At 39.2% G+C, this 24,998-nt stretch overlaps 1 protein-coding gene across 1 annotated transcript; it reads left to right on the top strand.

The window, feature by feature from the left end:
• Nucleotides 1–6,095: 6,095 nt before the first annotated feature.
• Nucleotides 6,096–12,280, top strand: LOC135477407 (uncharacterized). The gene is made up of 2 exons (XM_064757488.1): nt 6,096–6,454; nt 8,735–12,280. The coding sequence occupies exon 2, from the start codon at nt 9,163–9,165 to the stop codon at nt 10,138–10,140; it is 978 nt and encodes a 325-aa protein (XP_064613558.1). The 5' UTR covers nt 6,096–6,454; nt 8,735–9,162; the 3' UTR covers nt 10,141–12,280.
• The last annotated feature ends 12,718 nt before the right edge of the window (nt 12,281–24,998 follow it).

Here is a 24,998-nt window from a genome sequence, read left to right as displayed (position 1 = left end):
ACTATCTCGGCCACCCTTTATAAGTTGCATGATTACCATATAACAGGAAAAGAAGAGTAAAACAGCACTGAAAAAGGTGGCCTTACGAGTGTACGAGTGTAAGGCCACTCACGGCTATAGTCATTTTCTCTTCTTCAGGTGCACAGTTTCTTGCACAGAGACTTATTCCCCGCCTTAGCATACCAGGTCCTTTTGCATACATTAGGTAATCGTTACGGTAATCCACCGCTGATAGATATCCAGCTTTGGGATATTTTACAGACAAAATAATATGTACCTTCACTAGCACCACACAACAGGAATGGTCCCAAATTCAGTTGGAAAACTGGATTTTTCAATTCCACCTGAAATATATACGCCGAAATTACGAGGAAATTAAATAAATGTAAAGATACATAACAGAGTTATCAGCTGATTCACGAAGTGATCCGTTATATGTCTGGATTCCTCACCGGTTGACATGCACGCTGTGACAGGAAACGATTAATTAGTCTGACGTCCGTGTAGTACATATAACCATATAATTAATCATTAATTTATCAAGCATGAATATATATTTGTTTGATAGTTGTTTAAGTATTTTTCATACCTCAAAGTTTTATTGGCAGAATAAACTACCAACGTTTGGCACGTTACACACCAACTGTCCCATGTACGACCTACAGACACGAACCCCATATTGGGTGGAAGATAACCTTGCCTTCGGTGAACACTAGACTGTGCACACGGCTACATAAGCTTCCACGACCGCAGCCCACTTACAAATTCCTTGCCCGAGTCCAGATTTGAACGGGCAACTGGTGTTAGCGTCTCAACTGTTCGAGAACGACCCGCTCTACAGTAATTCAAGTAACTGACGATGATGCGGACTAAGCCTTTGGCGCTTAAAACAGCAAGATCAGGTATATTCTGGATCAGCCTGGAAACGAAGCCCTATTTCCGGATGGATGGCCTGAACTTGGCCTTTGCTGCTTGCCAGTCTAACAAAGTCTTTTGCTAATGACCGCCAGGACTGCCTTGCTCAGAGCCCGTCGAGCCACGCAGGCGAGCCACGCAGCCCAATACCGATCTATAAGCCGCTGTTCAACTGGTGTCAGCATCAAGCCATCCTGCCGCCAAGGCTTTAGTGCCACACAGAGAGATCATCATGGTTGTTGCTGGAATGACCTAGGCCATTCTCAGTAAATCTTTCCCTAATGACTAGAGACGGGCATGCGCCGTCTCCATGGCTTTCACTTATTCGGAGAGACGAAATGTCTGGCCCTTGTTAGAAGCTCTGGAAACAGACTTGCATGGTTTTGCGTGAATTCTGCAGGAGCACCTTGCTTTCAAAGAGGGTTATGAATACAGCTCAGTGGTATACCTGCGTTGCAAGCTTCAAAGGAGTCGATTATTAAGACTCAATATTACATATGATATGTTTGATAAGGAATTTGCAATCGGATCAACTACCATAGATCTTGTCCATAGCCATTCTATAGAGCCGATTGTTGCATAATGCCTAATGCTTTGCTACATGAATTGTTTCTTAACTGGAACGTTAAATATAAACCCTCGCGTATGTCCAACAGAATCAGTGACATGTACCCTCCAAACTATAGATGGAATAAACACATCAAAATATTTAATATAAGACCAGAGCAGCTATGACAGTGTGATAGTTGGCAAATGGTCACAGGCAACCGATAAAATCCGGCCTCTTGTGATTTTAAATGAGTTTGGGTTTTTATTTTAACTGTTCATGTAAATGCTTAAATAGCAGGGACTGACACATCCTCTAGAACCCAGCTACGATCTATCTGGTATAGAATTACTCAAACTAATCATTTAATATATACACAATCATTCTTTTTTTTAACCAACTGCAAATCAAAATCATTTTAATAAATCTCTGAAATATTCTGAACAAGAATCCCCATAACATTTATCACGCCTAGTATTAATGCTTATCCCCCTATATGTGAGTCCACAACTATGGAGACCAAACGGAGATCATGATTAGCGATATCTGGAATAATTTCGTGTTTGTTTCAATGAGGGACCGATGTTTGGCCACATTGAGTGCCTACGTATGAGTACCTGGACTATTATCTTTGATACAACAGCCTTGTTTATGTTCCAGGGATTTTATTTCACCGGCATGTATAAACTAGAAATACCAGGCAATTGCATATATTTAAGTATAAATGACCTGATTTTCCGTTGCTTGAGTGAGTAAGTGAGTGCTTGGAGTTCAACGTCGTATTTAACAATTTTTCAGTCATATGACGACGAAGGAATCCTTAGTGTGCATGTGATGTGCCTCCTTGTTGCAGGACGGATTTCCACCGCTCTTTTATCTAGTGCAGCTTCACTGAGACGACTTACCGAAGGCAAGTAAGTCGCCCCGCCAGGGACATTATACTGATACGGGTCAACCAGTTGTTGCACTATCACCTTCATGCTGAACGCCAAGCGAGGAAGTTACAACTTCCTCTTTTAAAGTCTTAGGTGTGACTCGACCCTGGATCTACCGCTTCCGAAGCGGACACTCTAACAACTGTGTTATCGGGGACAGTCCCGTTGCTTAAGATGACCCAATACAGTCTGAGCTTAGATTAATCCACTGAACGGTCTGAGACGGAGACCTATAATTTTCCGCTAATGAAAGTACGTGTGATCGATTGTTTTATTATTTGCTGGTATTCTTCCAGTCGTTGTCGCGAAATCATTTGCCGAGAAGTCGAGGCAACATGACGTAGCCATTTTGTTAAGATCCTGCGAGCAGACGTCAACGACAAGTCTTTCTTTGTCAGGTGACAAGTGAATAGCCTTCCCGCAGAGCACGCACTTGAAAAGGTAGGAGCCTTTACAGAAAAGTTTTAAGCCAAAAAATCCCATTATGCCTGTTTAAGGAATAATAATTACAAATTATGTTCGTTATGGAAGATTGTGGCACCATATTAATAAGTAATGTATCTATACTCTATTTCTTTAAGCGAGTTGCCGATATTTAGCTGTCAGTAAAATCTAGCTACCAAAATTGCCTTTAGTCAGTGACACATAACAACACAAGCTCTACACATTGATATGTTAAACTTCCATATTATTACCCCAAAAAGGACTCATTGCTCATATGACTGACGTCATAATTATTCAAAAGCAAGATGCATGCTGGGGGCATTGAGCGTGGAGAGTTATTTGTGTTACAATGGTTGCACCAACAGGCGGTTAAAACAAACTCCACTCAGTAACACGACCTACACTACTTTCTCTGCAAATAGACTACATGTACATCGCTTATATTCCTTAATATCTACATGTACCTCTAAATTTATACTACCATGAGATCATATACGGCAAGAGATAAAATAAAATTCATTTATTACGGTTATATTATGCTAAAACGTGTAAATAATATCGAACATGACAATGTCAGTAATAGGGTTTACGGTTAAGTCGATGTTTTCTTAATAATTCTGACGTCGCCCAAGGCAATAAATTCTTGCCATTGAAACCGAGCTTATGGACATTAACATTATGAATTACAAACAGTGTTCTAATTTCGTTTTCTTTGCAAGAATATGACCTTCCAACATGTCCACATGTAGAACGTTTGTTGTTAGGTGTCACTGACTAAAAGTAATTTTGACTGATTTTACAGACAGCTGAATATAGGCGACAAAAACAAACAGGCTATAGATCGGTTGAATTCTGACCTAATTGTACAGGTATAAGCATTACGCGGTTTAAACAACATCGACTAGATAGAAACAATTGGTTCAAACAGCTATGTGAGTATACAAGCGGTGAATATTTAAGTACGAAAATTTAATAATATTTTGTAAGTGTTTGTTATCGGTTGTAGTGCTGGAGAAATGTACATGCAATTATTTTGAAATGATAAACCGACTTTGACATTGCAACTTTGCTTAATATTACCCTGTTTCCATCCTACACATGTATGTAAGAGATTATATAACCATACTTGCCGGTCCGGTATTCGTGACTGGGGGAAGCGTCACATTTGGTATAGTGTTCAGTGAGGTAGCACAAAAAATGTGTTGGCTAGCAGTCGTATTCTTGTGTGTACTTGTTGCTGGATATAGCCTCACATCACACAAATGTAAATGGGCATTTGATAACAATTAATATGGCTAACAGAAGGACGGTGGTGCAAGTATTGTACTAAATTTGAAAATGCATTACCCTTGACTCCGTTTTAAACATATATAAACGTGTTTATATTGCTTGTCTATCCTATAATAAATAAATACGCACCTCGTGTACTGCGTGACTGGGAGTGTCGCACTTTGAGCCACGTCACTCTTCAGTATATATTGTATGTGAATGTGTAAAAGGTTTCGGCATCTCGATGTTAATTTTGTCACATCAGCTTATGTACTTATTTATGATTTTATTATAGTATTACAAATGGCAAACCATATTTGCAATAAGGTCCAGAAAGCCTTCAACCCCGGCCTTGCACATATAATATATTGATTTTTGCAATCACGTGAATGGGAAATACTCCCACACTTGGGTAATATCTTAATGGGAGTCAACATTCGTTCACGGTATTTCAAAGATTTGGTGATACTGGAGCAATCCATTAATTCTATTTCGATTAATTATCAGTGAACACGTTCATGACTAAAATGGCTTATTACTTATAGGGAATGAATGCGGAAGTTTTCCGTTATTTCTCCTTTTACTACGTCACCATCAGAAAGATCAACGAATGGGTGAATTATCTGTTTCTCTCAGATGCATGCACATGTAGCTTATTTTTCCGTGTAACAATCCGGGCCAAATTTTAGTAAGCAGCGCACTGATTGGTGGAGACTAACATAACAGCCTCATGAACAGTTAGTAATGCCATCACTTGATTCCATTGGTTAGAAATCGCGGCTACGAGTTTGAGTTGGAAATGAATGCCTTGCATAGGAAACCTACTATCTTGCCTGCATCATTGATGACTTACATTCTGTGGTGCTACCAGCCTTGATGACTGACTCTCTGTGGTGTTACCAACTTTGATGACTGACTCTGCGTGGTGTTATCAGCGTTGATGACTGACTCTCTGTGCTGTTACCAGCGTTGATGACTAACTCTCTGTGGTGTTACCAGCTTTAACGATAAACCTGGACTTTTAGTTGGAAAAGCTTTAGTGGATTTTGCGTCTAGAGCCTCAAAAATGAGTAGCTGATATTGTAGACTGATGTATTCTTCTCTCTTAAATGTTACGACTCTTTACTTTAAACGTATGTTTGAACAGCCTTTGTCATTCATTGATTTGTTGATTAATGGATTGCTTTGTATGCTCTGAAAATATTTATAGGAGTACCAATATCTGTCCAGCCGTGGCAGTAACCTATATGTGCTTGTCAATGCACGTATAAGCTTAAATATATGTAAATATGATTGATGTTTTACGTCGTACGCCGACGAGGAGTCATTAGGTGTGTGTACATATACTGTGTTTTCTTATGGCTGGTCGAGTCCATGAAGTCAAAGTGCATCGGCCACTAAAGTATCACGCTGAAGACACCAGACATAACATCCCACCCTGTCAGATTATACTGACGCTACCATACTGGCACCTTGCTTATTCCTTGCTTTAGCCACTCTCTCTGCTGAACGAGAGGCATATAAACTTTTAAATAGTAGCCATGTGTGAAACATTACGCATAAACCAAATCGTAAATGTAGTTGCTTCAGATGCACTGGTGAAATAAATGTCAACGTGTGAAAGAATTCAGCGGAATTCACTTTGCTAATAAATAATCTCAATATGCACACATATAACAAGACGCCGGATAATTCACAGGTTGTGAATAAAGGGTCGCTCGGTGGATGTCAACTAAGGTAGGGGGTTTACGGCTCTTTGCCTCCCTGTCGACTCCGGTGAATTTATTGCACCTCGGGTGCTTGATAAATGACTTAAAGCAGGTGCCTTGTTCCCTTCACCCACCTCCACCAAATCACCTCATATGCAACGAAACAACAGGACCGAGAGTACCACCATGCACTGAAGAGTTCGCTCTCATATTTACACCATTTGGGGGCAAAGTGGTTGCACCCCTTTCGAGAATGCAAACAAGACTTTGCATTCGCCTTTTGTCTCCTGCGAAGCTTAGGGGAATTATTGCTCTCGTAAACTCCAGCTTTACGACCCAGTCGTTGGAGCGACAAAATTCGGTCATACTAATCTACCTGCTAAGCTGCATTTTGGGAAGATTAAGTCTCGAGTGTCACCCCTAGTCGCAAGGCCGGGACACTTTCGTCGCTTGACCTGAACGGCATTTTTGTGTCCTAGCTACAATACATATACAGTCTACAGACGACAGGCCTTGGTGCAACATGCCCCCTGGTAGCACCGCGTAACTACACTATGGCTCTGACCTACTGTTACACCTGACAAAGTTTGGAGATAATATACACTCTTCTTGCCGAAGTCCTGTACCCCCAGAAGGTAAGATCTACAGTTCGCTAATTTACAAATGCACCGGCATTTCGTAGTCTGCCTTATTATTAACGAACGTAAATCCCTCTCATCCTTTATCAACAGCTCTTAAATATTCTTGTGTATATTGGAATTAAAAACCTTCCATGTAATTAAGAGCGTGTGTCCTTAAACCTGAAACTTACCACAGTAGCGTAAAATAAAATTACTGTAACACCATAAGACAAAGAACTACTATAAATATTACAACCAGCATGAATTCCACTGTTAGTCTATTACGTTACTGTGTACTGAGCCTCGTTCACGCGGTACAGTTTTGCCACAAGGACTTGCGTTTTACTAGCCACTCGCGTGAAAACAGGACATCGTCTGTCACATACCCGTTCACACACTGCGACTTGGCTACCTCTTGAACGTGTTTTCGACGGATGATGTGAGTGCTTGCACCTCGGTCGCTATAACTCAGACACCAGCTACACCTGACGATTAAGATGAATGTTATAATTTTATTTTGTGCCCACTGAAAACATAACAGGGTCGAACATGTTTTGAATTAAGACATACGCATTTCTGCAACGGTACTTATCAAGCTACGCATTTAATTCATGGCGTCGTTTCTTCAGAAGCATATGTAGACATTCATGTATATATAAACCAGTATTATTTACCATTGCCTAATTGGATAAGCGTATGATTAGAATTTTGCGCGAGTATAGAGTAAAGGTATTATTTTAAATATAGAAATGAATACATTTTTACGGCGACGGTATGATTTTTTATTTTAGGCTGATTCTCACAGGCTTATTTGCTTAAGGCGCCCCCAATCTCCCTCTACCTAAGAAGATTAATGCAGGCGCGCACCCAGCTCTCTTGGTGAGGTTGCCAGCAGATCTGGCGAAGGGAGATGGTGTACTGTGGTCACTCCGTTACATCTACCTGTAAACCTGACCACCGTATTATAAATCATTGTTGTGAGAGACATGAACTCATGGTTGTATAATATGAAATATTTCAATCATCGAGACACACTCAGTCAGAACGTACAATTCATAAATATAATATATAACTAAAATACGCCTTCAATACACGTCTGTACAAGCCACCACGTGACACACGTGAATCTATGCGTCGAAACATACATTCATAAACCAGCCGTCAACCAAATTGGATGTCGCGGGTCAGTAATCACAAGTCCAATTCCCCTAGCGATGTTTAACACAAACCAACAAGCAACGAACTTAAAAATTTAAATAAATTACGAAAATAGGACGGAATTATGCAAAGAGAAGCAGTCAATAATTTTCAATGCTGTTGGAAAGACGCAAAGAATATTATGGGTGAAATCAATATTCAAATCGTGTGCCATTCTAGTATGTAGGTTGTCGATAATCCAAATATGTATATGTTATATGTATCTGTATATGAATCAGCGGTGTTTTATTACATCGGAGAGATATGATTTAGTGTATTAATTAATATTTAGTCTCCCGTTATAACCTCCCGAGAATAAACCCATGTAAGCTTGAATGAATTGTATCACATACACATATTCACAATAGTTTTATGAGCTTAGGAACTTGCTTTCTTGTATAGATCTAATAAATAGCTGCTATATTTAAACAACTACACGTCAATCCCTCTACCGCGTGTCTAATTGCCTCGACTCACTGATTGCTATGAAGTTAACGGTTTTTATCTGTAGATCAAGACAAGAAGATATTAAAATAGAGACAGTTTATGTTTATTGCACTTTTGGTGGAGCGTGTGGGTGGGTTGGGGAGAGTGGCTGGGGGTAGGGTGAAAGTGTCTAACATAAAGAGTTCCGATGTGTACTGAAAACCCGTACGTTACTATACTTGTTTCAAGAGTACTGATTCAAGAAGTTTACTTTACAGCCGGGTATACATGCAATTAACGTAAAACCTTACAGGCTTTTATTCCGACTATGACCATAGGGATACATTCGACCAGATATAACTGTTGGAAACTATTGGGCTGTTTTGTAAACCCATGACTAACGCGTGTGCGGTTTCCACACAGAAAAAATGACTTCTTACTTAAAAACTCGTTTTTCAATAAACCATCCAAACCTAATGTAACATACGTTTCCGAAGTGTAAGGTTCACACATAAATCTTAGCCCTTCCATCACCACAGACAAGAGTGGAAGGAAATTAATGTGCTACTGCCTCGACTGGCTGCCTTCTCTGTAATTATATAACCTTGTATCTACAGCCGCGAAACGTAATTATAGCGTTACTGATTGGAATTAATGTGTGTGTCTTTTCAGGGGAAGGTGGAGTCAAATTTCCTTTCAACGCGAGGACGGTAAGGCAGGAAGGTCTATAAAGCGGTCATCAACCAAAGCTTAATCAAGAAATCCATTGGGACCTATGTTATTACGAAGTCATGCGTGTTTGAACTCGTTCCTGGGAGGGTCCATTGCCACATATCTTCTGCTGGTGGATATATATGCGTATAAACATTACGGTACATAGAAGAGCTTGAATTGAATCACCCTCGTCAGCTGTGTAATACCATGTCACATTTATTACCAAGTTAATTCTGGAAAGACAAACATTGACCTGCCGATAGCGCTATGGTGTTCACATGATATATTGCTAGTTTTATTACATTACTGTCACGAAGGCTTAGCGGTGTGGAGGACTGCTCACAAGGAAAATAACACTGATAACAAGGCGTCGATATTCCCTCAACATGGTATTGACCGAGGCTCCCAGCTACAACTCCACCCGCGTTCAACGGGCTTTCCGTATCAACAACATAGAGCAGACAAGGCTTAATGGCCGACTACAGCTGCTTGAGAAGGAGAAAATTCATGCAATCAGAGTAACCAATCAGGACATTCGTCTCATTTCTCTGACGTTAGATTATATACAGGCTTGTAGTGGTCGAAGCCAAGAGGCTGTTCCCATTCCCACCCCACGAAGTGTTTCGGAAGCATCGGACGATAACGCCGAGGAAGATCCTTGTTTTCTGTATGGTGAGCGAATCGTGAGCAGACGAGCGAAACGTTTTCAGCGACCACAGTCGTCCGCCTCCAGCCGCCAGCCGTCAGAGGAAGGCGATACACCTGCGCGTTCAAGACCTCGCCGCCTGCTCCGGCCACAAAGTAGTCCACCGATGAACTCTGAAAAGCGCCTCAGCAATGATTTGCAGGGCACTTTTGTAACAGAACTGGTTTCTGGTCGCTCGTCGCCATCTGAAGCTTGTTCTGAAATGTCTTCAGTAACGCGAAAGTTATTGGAGGCGCAGATGGGAGGCGGCAAAAGAGGTTCCGTGTTTGCGGCAGAAACACGACGTCGACCAGAGAGAAGCCAGAGCGCTATGTCGCGTGTTTTGAGGACAGAGGCGACGCTTGCGACGCTTCCACCGTCAGGTTCCGAGAAGCGCGTTGGCAGCGAGGGAAGCCATAGATCCAGTTTCTCCTCCCAAAGAGGAGTTGGCATCTCCGAAATCCTGAATAAGGCTGACGTCCATGTTATGTCTGCTGGCGCATGGAAGTCCCACCTAAAACACAAAAAGGGCACATCCCCTGTAAGATATTCTCGACAAAGAAAGGACATTATGGCTCATAAAATGGAAATCAACAACGGTCGAAATCGGAAAATTCAGCTTAGGATGAACAATTTTATTTCTCAACATCCACTGGCACCTAGTGCTCTACAAAGATAAAAAGAGTACATGGTTGAAAAAAACACTAGATCTCAGATCTGTTTCTTTCTTCCGAGTTTCACTTCAGAAATAAAGATCTGAACTCTTCTATTCAGTAACCCGGATGGGGCTCCAGTGGCCCACGGGGTTAGCACGCCAGCACGCCCCAGAAGCCTCCCACCAATGCGGTCGCTGTGAGTTCAAGTCCAGCTCATGCTGTCTTTCTCACAGGCAGTACGTGGAAAGGTCTGTTAGCAACCTGCGGGTATTCGTGGGTTTCTCCCAGGCTCTGTCCGGTTTCCTTCAAAGATCATACTGGCCGATGTCGTATAAGTGAAATATTCTTGAGTACGGCGTAAAACACCAATTAAATAAATCAAATAACTAACCTGGAACTCGGTCTTTCTGAGTATGCTACTTTCAGTATGATTGTGTCAAAGCTGGATGCTAAAAAGCATGTTTCATTAATCGGTAGTTTTGACTTCATACTTCCTCGTTATTAGTGAATAATAAACACCATAACGCCATTTTCGATTCGAGTCAGCTGATAAGGGATAAATTCGTGGAACGTTTGGATAAACGACGTGTTTAAGAGTCTTAAATTTATTTGTATTTTAATAATAAGACCATTCTAACAACGGAGTAACGTGATTCGCAAATGGCTGTTTTGGGTTGCTGCTCGAGTCACTCTCGCTCAAAAATCACAAGACCAATTTCCAAAACTACATTCAACACAAATCACGAAGCATATCCCTTGATGAAGTCAAGAAAAACTTGCAAAAAACTGAATGGAAGTTCTGAATGCTGCATATGCTAAAATAAATGAGTTATTTCACCGTACATGTACCATGAAATCAATCATAGTTGTCGATAATTCTATGCTAAATCTTACTCTTCCATTCGTTTTTTCAGGGCTCTGTCAGGTTTCCTCCCACCATAACAAGTGAAATATTCTTAAGTTCGCCGTAAAACACCAATCAATTAAATAATTTATTTTCCAGTCTTTACACTTTAAATTATGAATAAGGCCTTGAGAAAGGCCTATTTCTGTGGTTACTACGGCTGTTCCATGTATGCATTCTGGAGAGTTCTAGCGCATCACATAGTGACTGTTAGTGAAAATGCGTAAGACATTCACAAGCCTGGCTGGACTATTGTAGATTAAAGCCACGACTGATCTCTGATTATCTCTAAGGAGTGGGATTTGCACCGACAAAACACAAAGTATTTACATTTAAAATCGATGTGTTTAGTCCACCATTACTACCAATGAATTGTTTTATGGGTGCTCTCAATTTTTACATCAATACTAGTTTTAAAGATTGTTCAACAAAATATCTGAAATCATGAGAATATTTTCAATGTGCTAGATTGTTTGAACTCTCTTGAAAGGGTTGATCTCACGCCATTAATTGAACAATAACTTGTTTTTGTTGTAATCCACATTAGATTGAATCTCTTGTATTTTTCATTATTGATATGTTTTACATGTGTATGCTCTTCACATATGAAATGTTTTATCACCAATGCAATTCGTCTGTATTCAAGAATTTGAAGGCGTCAAGAAATTGATTTAAAGGGGGATAACTCTTACAGCCTTACAGTCGTACGAAGTCGGTCTTCGGATCAGCTGGACCATTTATTAGTGTTCAAGACCGCTATTAATGTTACATTGACTTCAGATAAAAGTACCAGTTAGGTATTATTATGACAAGATTCTCTGTGTTACAGTCTGATTTCAATACTTAACCACTGTTTATCTTTTAATACCCTATTGAACAGCTTCCAGAACAATACACGTTATTGTTATCATTTGACGCCCTGAACTGTGATTTGGATACTTCGTTTAGGACGTGTTACGTACTTAGTACATACTTGATTTATGCTTACATTGTTACAGTATTGTATGTTACAAGAAGTTTAGCTGTTTTGTTTTTCTTGCCATCTTAAATACGATGTAACTACCCAGTGTTTTTATTTCATACCATATTGAACAGCTTCCGGAACAATAAACGCTCTTGTGTTATCGGTTGACGCCCTGAACTGTGATTTGGATGCTTCGCTTAGGATAGGTAAAGTACGTAATACATACTTGATTTACATTTCTCACATTGTAACAGCATTGTATGTTGTTTGCTGAGGGTTTTAGTTGCCTTATTTAAGATATAAGAGAGATATATTTAAGAGAGTGAGGCGTTAGACATATTAAAGCCAGAGAAGTGTCACATGACAAGTGTTTTCAAAGACAGAAAACTTTAAGGCAAACTAATTTGAAACCAAATGCTTTATCAAAATAGATAAGAGTTACTTATCTCTCATTTGCTCATTTGTGTTTATATGAAGTGTTCCTTCTCTACCACTGACAAATGTATACGATATATATCTACAGTTGACCACCTAAGCTTGCAGAACCTTCATTTGCAACTGAGTGAGTGAGTGAGTGAGTGCTTGGGGTTTAACAATTTTTCAGTCATATGACGACGAATAAATCCTTAGAGTGCTTGTAATGTATCTCCTTGTTGCAGGACGGATTTCCACCGCTCTTTTATGTAGTGTTGCTTCACTGAGACGCCTTACCGAAGGCAAGTAAGCTGCCCCGCACGAGCCATTATACTGATACGGGTCAACCAGTCGATGCACTATCCCCCTCATGCTGAATGCCAAACGAGGAAGCTGAAACGCCGTACTCAAGAATATTTCACTTATACGACGGCGGTCAGCATTATGGTGGGTGGAAACCGGGCAGAACCCGGGGGAAACCCACGACCATCCACAGGTTGCTAACAGACCTTCCCACGTACGGCTGGAGAGGAAGCCAGCATAGGCTGGTCTTGAACTCACAGCGACCGCATTGGTGAGAGGCTTCTGGGTCACTACGCTGCGCTAGCGCGCTAACCGACCATTCGCAATTGAAGAGAGCCCCGTAAGCATCTCATCAGACTGGTATTCGTGTGTCTGTGTAGTGTATCCATCAGCGTGTGTATATTTTGCATTGTTATAGCGAAATCTTTTTACCTAAGTTCAAAAATGAATGAGCTCCTTTTCTCCAGGTACACATGAAACGAGAATTGCACCCTACTGAGTCAATAATATGCATTTACCTCTAGAGTTACCTACCTTTGTACGGGAACACTCTGAGGCTACACACTGGACATGTGAAATTTCCTATATTCAAGCCATAATGTCTTTCAAGCGGAGAGGCAAGCAAGAATAACACGACTGAACATACCTTATTCGGAGCTCCCCAATTTTGTTATCTTCAGCCCCATGAATCACGACTCTGTCCCAGATGGTACCCTATCTTTTTGCCAAGGCTCTGCAAACTTACACTCAGTTTAGTGTTCATACCTTTTGACCCTCAAACACTATGTTTTATTTTTAGATTCAGATAATATTTGGACATTTCCGTTTTATCATACACTGTGAAGGCTCCAATGCTTGTATAGTGTTACTTGCTGACATTTCCTGACTATGCTCTCACTTTGAATCAAGTCGGTTTCTGACCCTGTGGGCTGTACCGTCTCAACATTACGCACTTCACGGTTTAAAAATCTATTTTATTTGGCAAGGAAGGTGGCCGTGAAAGTCCAAAATAGAGCATATATAAAGTCCATAAATGTAGTTAACCCTGTTCTAGGCGATAGTTAACACTATACTAGTACACGCATTGTGTTACATAGGATCACAATGATTTTAATATAAACAGTTACAATTACAGCTCGTCAGCAATCTTGTTTTCATCTGACCGGAAGACCGTTACATGAACCTGTTTAGAGAAGTAACAGAATTAATCCACGACTTTTTCCCACGTGTTTGAAAATTATGGCAGTACCTGTTTCAGTCTTAACCTGCATTTGTAGGCTGAGGCTTTGGTATTTTAGGGGCCACTTGCACAAAAGAATCGTAAGGCTGTGTTGAATGTAAATTACTAACACAGCCTTAGCTCACGATCGACACCATCTTGCAGGAAGAGATTTTAAGCTACAATACTTGTAACTTACAATCCAAAAATTACAATCGGGTCACCCTGTTCTAAATATTTACAATCATCCCAAAATTAGCGCTAAGTATAAATATTTGCCTTATAGGTAGGCCGTTAAATAATTCTTTTCAACTCGGGTTGCGAAGATGTGGAATGTAATTTTCTCAAAAGGATGTTACGAGCATTTTGTCTCATGTTGTTGTTGTTAGTTGCTGAATCATAATGATGTAGATCTCTTTGGAAAATGAAGAAAATGTTATGACCTGTATTGTTCATCTATAAAGGCCATGCACATTTAGGTATGAGTAAAATCTGACCTACGATCGCGGTTGTATCTGCAAAAAAACATTACAATCGCCTTACAATTCCTTTAATTGTGCCAGGGAAGCAACTTATTTTTCTCAGTCTCTCTACAATCTCTTTGTCCATGCGTACCCAGTTTGTGAGTCATTATCGATTTCAGGTCATCAACCCCTAAAAAATATCAGAAGCCAAATTCCCTAGTACAAGTTTCATAAATAAAATTAGCATCACACTCAATATCCTATATTTGTACACTTTTAAGAAACTTTAAATGAAAGCGTTGGATGGTAAAGCCCTGTCTTAGAAGTTTAGCTACGATGTTTTATGACCAAGATTGAAATCTACTATGTTACAGCTCATATGCAAGTACACGAGATGTGCATACCATATGTAGGACTGTCTGAGATATTACCAAACACAACTGAATATAGCTGACAGTATCACAGTTTAAGTCATCTTTGTCCTGTATCAACCATGAAGATATGTTCCAAGTCGATGACCTAAAGACCCTTTACCAAAACAAACAGAAACACCGGTTCATATAGATATACATATGAAATAGTTATACAAATAGTCGATAATGCCGTTAGCATGTATAACAGAGAATAAGTCTTCAGTTTTTCAATTATGTGAGTAGAAAGTCGATATCCTAGGCGTCATACATTGTATACTTTCCAGGTCGAATTGGAATACATGTAAACGTACACACGTGTACATGTGCATGTTCCTCAGTCGCGCTTTGACTGCAAATGCCACCATGCTAACGTTATAAACGTGTGCTTATACTTCCTTTGTTCCGGGTTTAATGTAATAAATATGTGTATTAACACTTCCCTTTGTCTCGGGTTTGACGTAATAAACATAGTTATATTTCCCCTCCCAGGTTTAGTGTAATAAACACGTACACTTATACTTCCTTTGTCTCGGGTTTAATGTGATAAACGTGTATGCTTATACTTCCCTTTGTCCCATGTGTAACATAATAAACACGTACGCTTATACTTCCTTTGTCTCGGGTTTAATGTGATAAACGTGTATGCTTATACTTCCCTTTGTCCTTGTTTAACGTAATAAACATGTCTGCTTCTTTTGTCACAGGTTTAATGTAATAAACGTGTATGCTTATACTTCCCTTTGTCCCATGTGTAACATAATAAACACGTACGCTTATACTTCCTTTGTCTCGGGTTTAATGTGATAAACGTGTATGCTTATACTTCCCTTTGTCCTTGTTTAACGTAATAAACATGTCTGCTTCTTTTGTCACAGGTTTAATGTAATAAACGTGTATGCTTATACTTCCTCATGTCCGGTTTCACGTAATAAACATGTACAGTGGTGGGCCTGCTTATGCTTCATCTGTCTCGGGTTTAGTATAATAAATATGTGTATTTACACGTCCCTTTGTCTCGGGTTTGACGTAAAAAACATGTGTACTTACACATCCCGTCCCAGGCTTAACGTAATAAACATTAATGCTTATACTTCCTTTGTACCGGGTTGAATGCAATGACCATGTGTACTTATACTTCCCTTTGTCCGAGGTTTAACGTAATAAACATTTATGCTTATACTTCCCTTTGCCTAGGGTATTACGTGATAAACGTGTATGCTTTTACTTCCCTTTTCCCGGTTTCAGGTAATAAACATTTATGCTTAAACTTCCCTTTGCCTAGGGTTTTACGTGATAAACATGTATGCTTTTACTTCCTTTGTCCCGGTTTCAGGTAATAAACATGTATGCTTATAATTCTCTTTGCCCTGCGTTTAACATAATAAATATGTATGCTTGTACTTCTCTTTGTTACGGGTTTAAACATGAATGCGTTTGCTTCCTGCTACCCCGGGTTTAAATAAGCGGAAATCTAAACAACTATGTCACAATTCGCCAGTGATCCTAGATGAACGCTGTGTCATATTCTCACCATGCTCTGTTCTGTTTCCATTCAACATGTATTAAATTTAAACAAGAATAACTAGGATACAAACTATATTTTATTTATTTGCATTTTTATTTTTCTCCCTGCAGAATGGCCTGCTGGTTTGTACAGCCATTACAGATAGGAATATAAGCCCAGATAACATGTTAAATTTATAGTGGCAATATATTACACATTGCCGTGAGCTTGCGTGTGTACTCATGAGGTGCAAATGATTTTAACCCATTTCGCTGAGTACACATATCCTAACATGATGTCCTGGTAAGCACGCTTTTAATCCAGAACTCGTGGTGATGCGCACGTAACTCTTGTCAAATATGAATTACGTAAATGGCAGGTGATAACAGCACATATCAACATTAATTAAAAAAGATTTTATATCTACCGCAAATTGCGCAGTTCTATAGCTGTTAATAGTAGTTTGAATAGCAATATTTTTTACAACGTGGTTAGACTCAAATATCCCAAATCTGCTTCGAACACGTGACCTCATTGGCCCAGGACCGATCGACTCTTGCTCGAGCCTGACTACCTGGCCTGGTTTACACTGTATACTTGCGCCAGCTACTATCATGTCAGACCAACTTAATCTGCAAAATCGTTTTTCATACCTCTTATTCTTTGTCCAAAATATTTATGAACATTTTAATACGCGTAACAACTTAACACACTGGACACTAAAATGATCATGAAGTGCATCTATAAAAAGTCTCAGCAGCTAATTATTTGTACCTGTAACAGGGTTTCTCTATACACTGACCAAATTAATCTATTCATTCAAACAGAAAATATGTTATATGAGTGATGCTAGAATGTATTCTGTTATTTTAACATAATATCCGTCTAATATTTATGTATGTTGAATTAATGAAATATGTGTGTTAAAGAACAAACTGTTGTTACAACAGAATACATTCTAGCATCAGTCAAGACAACAAACTTTCCGTTAAAATTAACAGATTAATTTTTAGTGTAACAAATCGTTATCCATTTACTACAATGATCATATATACCTCCGTTTGACCCTCAATAATCCATTTACTACAATAATCATATATACCTCCGTTTGGCCCCCAATAATCCATTTACAGCAATGATCAAATATACCTCCGTTTGGCCCCCAATAATCCATTTACTACAATGATCATATATACCTCCGTTTGGTAGTCAATATCCATTTATTACAATGATCATATATACCTCGTTTGGCCCTCAATAACCACACGGATTATTCGGTTAAAAAGATACTCGAACAAGCTATGTTCAATCCCAGTGCATTTTAGTTTATGTAACCCTTGTGTCAAACTTCATCGACGCTTTGCTCACGGTAAGAACAGCACAGATATCATAACCACCATGTGAGCCGCTATTTGGACTAATTACTTGATGGTGTTATCACGAGGTTGAAAACCTGACGTTTTGGTGTGAAAATAGCATGTCGTGAACAGTATACACATAGTGTATCACTAAAACTATTTTTTCAAATACCTTTGACACTGAACAGTTTAGAGAAATTGGTCTATATTTTGCCATGAGCTGTCGGTTACCCGTCTTTAAAACAGGACAGAGATTAGCTTCCTTCCGTTGATAAGGTAGAGGCCACACTTAGCCCATGCTGTGGAAGATCTGGCTGGCTAAGGAATGAAGTGAAGGGATTGGTCAAGTAACCGAGTAACGTCAGTGGATATATGAATTAACAAGATGACACAAAATCAATATGCACCATGTGGTAACAATGTAGGTTCTTCATCAGGTATGAGATTGTAAGATGTGCAGGTTTTAACAAGTTTTATACTTCCTCAGATATTTGATACTAAGATTAAAGGGTTTAAGAAGGGTTATATACATACGAGGTGCTTTTATCAAAGATTTGATGGCCTTTAAAAAGTATACATGGTTTCTCACATCTGAGGTGCTAAGATTTAAAGAAATATATTATAATTGCGGAGGTATGACCACGTCAATAGCGTTATACATGTAAGCCTATACTTTCTCACATATGAGGCGCTGTTAACAAAGATTTGAAGGACTTAAAAAAGAATACTTTTTTAGATATGAAATATGGTGCTATTAGCTAAGAATTTATCGCTTTAAGAAGCTATAATTCTATTTTCTCGGATAAGGTGCTAAGGTGTTGCGGCTTTAAAAGACTATATACGTTCCCGTGTTATATACGACGAGCTGTTAGGTAAGATTTAATGGCTTCCAAAAAAAGCTATATATCTCCTCAGGTATGAGGTGCTATTATTTCAAGGCCTTGAAAAAGTTATATACTTCCTCTGATATGAGGTGCAATTGTTTCAAGGCCCTGATAAAGTTATAAATTTCCTCTGATATAAGGTGCTAAAATTCGGAAGCTGTATAAAGACATCCTTCAGTTTTTGTTTCGTTGTAACGTGGCTGCGGTTTTCTTGTGGTTAGGACTCCATGGAGTAAGCGGAAACAAATTAACAGTTCATGCAGGATCCGTCTGACTGTACCTAGATGACATCCGTTGACTTTTGAGAGTAAGACTGTCTGCAGGGAGGAAAGGTCAACCAGTGCGCATTACGGAGTTATCACATGGCCTAAGGGAGGAATAAAGCTGCTTCATACTTTTTTCACATCTTCAGTTCATCTTAATTTATCACAAGGTCACTGCCTCTCTCTTTTAATTTATTCGTTTAATACTTTTTCTCTTTTTGATGTTGCAATAATCATATGACGGCTATGACATGTCGCATCAGTGCAAAGCGCGTATGCATTCTTCCCACGTTGGAAACACCATGCATTTTAAGTAAATGTAATGATGATATGCAGTGCATACCTCTGTCAAAGTAGGTACGGTCCAAAGTTGACCTACATGTAAGTCAATACCTTAAACCCTGTAAAACGGAATTATACCCCCTTAAATTTCTCAGACGATGTTTCGACATTATGTAGTCATATGGTTCCATATTTATAGAAATGCTCACCAGCAATAAGAACCACGGTATAAAGTACCGCACCAATAATATACAAGAACAAATGTGATGACGTAAACATGTCCACTTCATTAAGGTTAATATACCCTAAGGTAGAAGACTAGGATATACAAAAGGGCTGAACTCCTACTGCAATGCTACAATGACACCATTATTCAGTTACATTTCGTTTTATTGTGTAGGTGTAAAAAAAATTGTAGTAGGCATAACTAAATAGATCACTTAAAACTGTGCATAAATATACTTTCATTTATTTTTTTAGATTTGAGTTCTAATGTGGGCTTTATGGACCAGAGTTTAGGAGCTCTGACGTCACACGAAGTTTTTCCAACTCACCACCCTGAATGTTGGAATAACTCTTTTTACCCATTAGTGAATGATTTTGTTCCCAGACATTCCCTCTTTCTGGCCATATAGTTCTATATTTATAGAAATGCTCTCCAGCAATAAGAACCGGGGTATAAAGTATACGCCTTCATATTTATGTAAAGTAGCATTAAGATTGTAATAAACATACGTAAATTATTCATCCTCACCAATAATAATATAAAACCGGCCAGTTGGCAGAACGTCCACATCGGTGGGGGGGGGGGGAGGGGGGGGGGAGGGGAAGTAGATCCACGTCAGCTTGGCGGTCAGCATGAAGGGGATAGTGCAACTACTGGTTGACCTGTGTCAATGTAATCGCTGCAACAAGGAGACACATTACATGCACTCTAAAGACTCCTTCATCGTCATATCACTGAAAAATTGGTAAGTACAACGTTAAACCCCAAGCACTCACTCGCACCCACCAATAATACACAAGAACAAATGTGATAACGTAAACATGCCAACTTCATTAAAGGAAGACACCTCTAAAAATCGAAGGAGGCATCACTAAATAGACCACTTAAAACTGTTAAAACTTAAAACTCAAAACTCAAACATTTGAATTCTAAGTTGGGCTTTATGGACCATCCAATCAGAGTTTAGGAACTCTGACGTCACAGGATGTTTTTCCAACTCTGATCACGACCTGAATGTTGGAGTAACTCTTTTTACCCATGAGTAAATGATTACTGAAATTTTTGTTCCCAAAAATTCCTTCTCTCTGGTAGTTCTATAGTTCTAGTTCTATATTTATAGAAATGCCCTCCAGCAAAAAGAACCACGGTATAAAGTGTACGCCTTCATATTTACGTAAAGTGTCATTAAGATTGTAATAAACATACGAAAATTATTCGTCCGCATCAATACTAGGCCCACACAAAAACAAATGTGATGACGTCAACATGTCAAATTCATTAAGGTTAATATACCCTAAGGTAGAAGACCAGGGTATACGAATGTGCTGAACTCCTACTGCAATGCTACAATGCCACCGTTATTCAGTTACATTTTGTTTTATTGTGTAGGTATAAATTCTTACTGGATGTCAATACCGGTACATACTTTTATATATATTTTACTGTAACTAACCATGTAAATGATGAAAGCAGCAACTTACACAGCCCCTAACCCGATGACTATAACAGAATCAGACAAAAAATGCAGTTTATTGAAATACACTGGTCTAAAATTAATTTATTCCAAATGCTCTGTCATAATCACATTTACCAGACATTTACAAAAGGCAATCCAAGGAAACTATGCAGGTATTAATAACAAAAGACATGGAGAGAAAACCTAGTGCAGCAGCGACAACAGTGTGATGATTGAAAAATGGTTAGGCGGAATGGATGAAATTCGACCTCTTCTCAGCTAAGGTTTTGCTCTAACTGTTCATGTAAATACGCTCAGGTAGCAACTTAACGCCCCTCCCCTCCCCCAGCGTCATGGCTGAAGCAGAATTATGTAAAACAGTACAGAGATGTGGTTGATATGCTGAACAGCTTAGAATAATAACTAAGTAAAATAAATTATGACGATCTCAATATTTGGACTTTAATTAAGTCCTCATCAGTAGAAATGTCAGACTTACTTTGCTTATCTATAATACAGAGATGTAAATTACAATTAAACCAATTATTATCTGTTGTTATTACATTTAGTAAACATTCCTATGAACTCCTACTATATTTATTTATTTTATTTTGCTTTCTGTTTTACGCCCTACTCAAGAATATTTCATTTATACGACGGAGGACTCGTATTATATGTACTGAAGTTCAGTTTACCTAACCGGGGACAAAACAAACCGCATTTACTTAATTTGCCACATAGGTCCCACATGTACACTGTGAGAAATTGCATCCGGCATTCGGAGTGTAGTTTTAATGAAAAACACTTCAAAACTATCTAGAACTTCCGAAGGCTGGCTTCCACACCCTACTACGTGGAAAAGCAACGCCGTCCCCACTGGATAATCCTGGTGCGCTTGTCAGTTATCGTGATCTGTAACGATTAGAAAGCCGATAGTCTCTGTATGGGTGAGGCTTTTGCGCTTTATCAGCAGTCTCGTGCAGAAAACTCCACCCTGCATCGCTGGTTGGCTTACTGGACATGTCCGCTGAACAGTGAAGTACAACTTCCACTTCTGCGTTAACCGACTCACCATAAATCTGCCCAATCGCAGTTAGTCATCATGTAGCCACTTACGGCTAGTGTTTACACCTTATCCTGTGACTGAGGGCCCGATCGCCCGTCTCATCGTGTTCCAGAGGCACAATTGACACCTCTTTCCTTTAGAAAGATCTTCATGTCACAAATGTTCACCTCATCAAGTTTGTCCCTCGTTCGTCTAGTGTGTGCACACTTTAGATAAAAAGAATGCATGTGTTGCGTATAAAATATTGTCATAAAGAAAAGGTTGAGACAGAATTTAACGTGCTTTCTGATATCACTTCCTGCTTCATCGCCGTGACCCCAGTGACCTCGGCGCTGTTCAAGATTTTTGTGAAAATTTTTCAGGTGGTAGCAGTGATGAAAAGTGAACGTAGGGAGCGACGCATGCGCTGTAAGATGTACGATCAATAATAGTTACCTAACATTTCCCACAAGTCACATGATACAGTGAGAACTTTTTAAACCTTCAGCGACAAAAAGAGTTTGGACTCGAAACTCCCGTTTCAGTTTTTCTCACACTGCAAAAAGCTTAACATATTGCCAAATCAAAACAAAATCTTTTATAATTTTGATGTTAAAAAAGTAATCCTACTACTTTGTCAGTAAATTAATTACAATGACTAGGTAAAGAGCGGCTGCATGTACGCGATTAGTTCCAAGGCTAAAGGGCGGTTTGCTGAGGCACATCTAATCTGCGATAAGCTATGATTATAAACCAGCTCACAATACCTTCATGTATGTCACTAACTATAAAATAAGTAATAACTGAACAGGATCAAATTATTTAAGTATAGATAAATGATTTTGCACGATTGAGCTCCTGACAGCGTCTCACAATTATTGAAATGTTTTCTGTATTTTTCAGTGTACTGTTTGAGGTATAAACCTTTTTTTCTTTTGCACTATGTTTTTGTGAAAAATCCTGTATAACAAAAATCTTGCCTACAAAATTATGTTTTTACGTTTTAGTGTCAGTGCAACCTTGTGTTAAACATTACATCAAGCTGATTCGCTGTCCAGTAGTATATACGTGGGAAAGTCGCCAGGAATTAACCTATGGGGTTAATCCCCCGGGCTCCAGCTTCCTCCCATCATAATGCTGGCCTCCGTCACATAAGTGTACAGTCTTGAGTGCGGCGCAAAATCAAATAATCCAATAAATAATAGCTAAAACATTACACAAAACCCTGAGAGGAACGGATAAAGCCATTACCTCAGAGAGGTTTCACTATCTTCAAAAGCTGACTGAATCTTCATGGTGTATTAATATTTTAGCTTTGTTGTCTTAGAAATATGTGTACAACGATTTTGTTTCATGGACGTGTGGTTCCGAGTTCAGATTTGAAATATTAACTTCTGGATTGTTTTCACATGAGCGAGAGTAGCGTAAAAACATAACAATCTGTCTCTTTCATCAAACAGAGACTTAGTCTACATACACCGTGACCTGGATAAACATGTTTACAAACATTCAGAAACATTTTTTAAAGCTGGAACAATGCATTCTCTACTTTCGTATGACTTCCTAAAGTGGGTTTTGTGTCACCGACATGTAGGTTTACACAACACCGAAATGGAGATCCAAAAAACCTTGGCCTACTTGTCAGTGAGTTACAAACTCCAGTTTTATCACCGTTTTTTTTTCATCACGCTCTCCGTATGCATCGAAATTGTGTCAAAAATTGTGTTTGAATTTTTGACTGAAGTCTTAAGACCTTCGAAAAATATGGTCTCTGGTTTCACTGTCTTTGCTATAGCCTTTTACACTGCAACATGTATACCTATTTTGATATTTTTCTCCAAATAGGCCCGCGCGATTTAATTTATTATATTTATTTCATTGTTGTTTTAACACCATACTTAAAAAGTTTTCATTTATATGATGTCGGTCAGCTTTATGGGAAGATTTAAACCCTGTGCCAGGGGTAAGCCCCGAGCACCGGAAAAGTACTGACGAACTTTCCTCCACATGCACCCCATATTGGTAGAATCAGGGGTCTTCCAAGAATGTCAGACTGCGCAAACTGTATCACGAGCGTCGTTGATGCTTATTGTCACTAAGGACCTACGCAAACAGTAAACGTGGAATAATCAACAAATTATCTGTACCACGCCGGATTTGAACCCACACCGTTTCCTAGCACAATTTAATTCATAATCTGATATTCGATGAACAGCCGTAAACCAGCATCAAAACCCATAAGATATTCATTCAAAACAACTGTTCACATACATATTAAATATGAGCTATTTCCACTAGAAAGCAAAAAGATCAAATTGGGCCGCTATTGTGTGTATGGGGCTCATGATACCAGTAAGTTTTGTAGCATGTACACAATTAGAAAATCTCACTCATCAGTCATAACGGGCTGTCCTGAAAATCAATGGTTTCAAGCATATATTAACGTCTAATTTGTTGGGTTTCTATATGACGGCGAATAATTGCCTGTAGCATTGAGCTCTAGTCTATCAACAATCTCAGCTTCAAGTTGACAAGATTGAAAGACATTAAGCAGTTGATAATATCTTAATTTCTTTGCGTTGACCTACAAGGCCATCGTTTACTGCCTAATTCAGGTATTAAACAACTTGTGCGCATCAGTCTGTGCGTGACATGTATCGTCACAGAGATATAGCGCATTAGAGTGTGCTCTGGAAACCATACACATTCGGGTAGCGAACATATTTCAGACGCCCATACGAATGGAAATGAGGTCCCTGTGGAGATATACAGCTGGCGTACAATTGAGACAATCCCTTAGATTCCTCTGCCCACAGAGTTCGTGTCTATCAGTGCGAAGCGCTGGACATTGTCCTGGTAGAGCAGGTGAAAGAAGTATTGGGAGTGTCCAGCATGTTTTCGATATTGGGGAGCGTCATTCACTGGCAGTGAAGTAGTATATGGCAACAGCTGATGGCCATCTGTTACTTAGATCCCTGTCAATACATTTGTTCATGTAGTATAAAGTTGGGTGGAATAATACAATATTATTAAATTTCAGGTAATAATTGACTTACAAATCGTGGGTTGAATTGCTTTGACTCCTGCATCTTGGAGACCTCTATTGCACAACATGCTCCCAAAAGCATGGATTTCAGTTAGAAGGGTGCTCATTGTCAGACATTTTAACACCGCAAACTCCA

The sequence above is a fragment of the Liolophura sinensis genome, chromosome 1 (assembly GCF_032854445.1).
Source record: "Liolophura sinensis isolate JHLJ2023 chromosome 1, CUHK_Ljap_v2, whole genome shotgun sequence".
NCBI lineage: Eukaryota > Metazoa > Mollusca > Polyplacophora > Chitonida > Chitonidae > Liolophura > Liolophura sinensis.
This window is presented reverse-complemented; position numbering and strand designations above follow the sequence as displayed.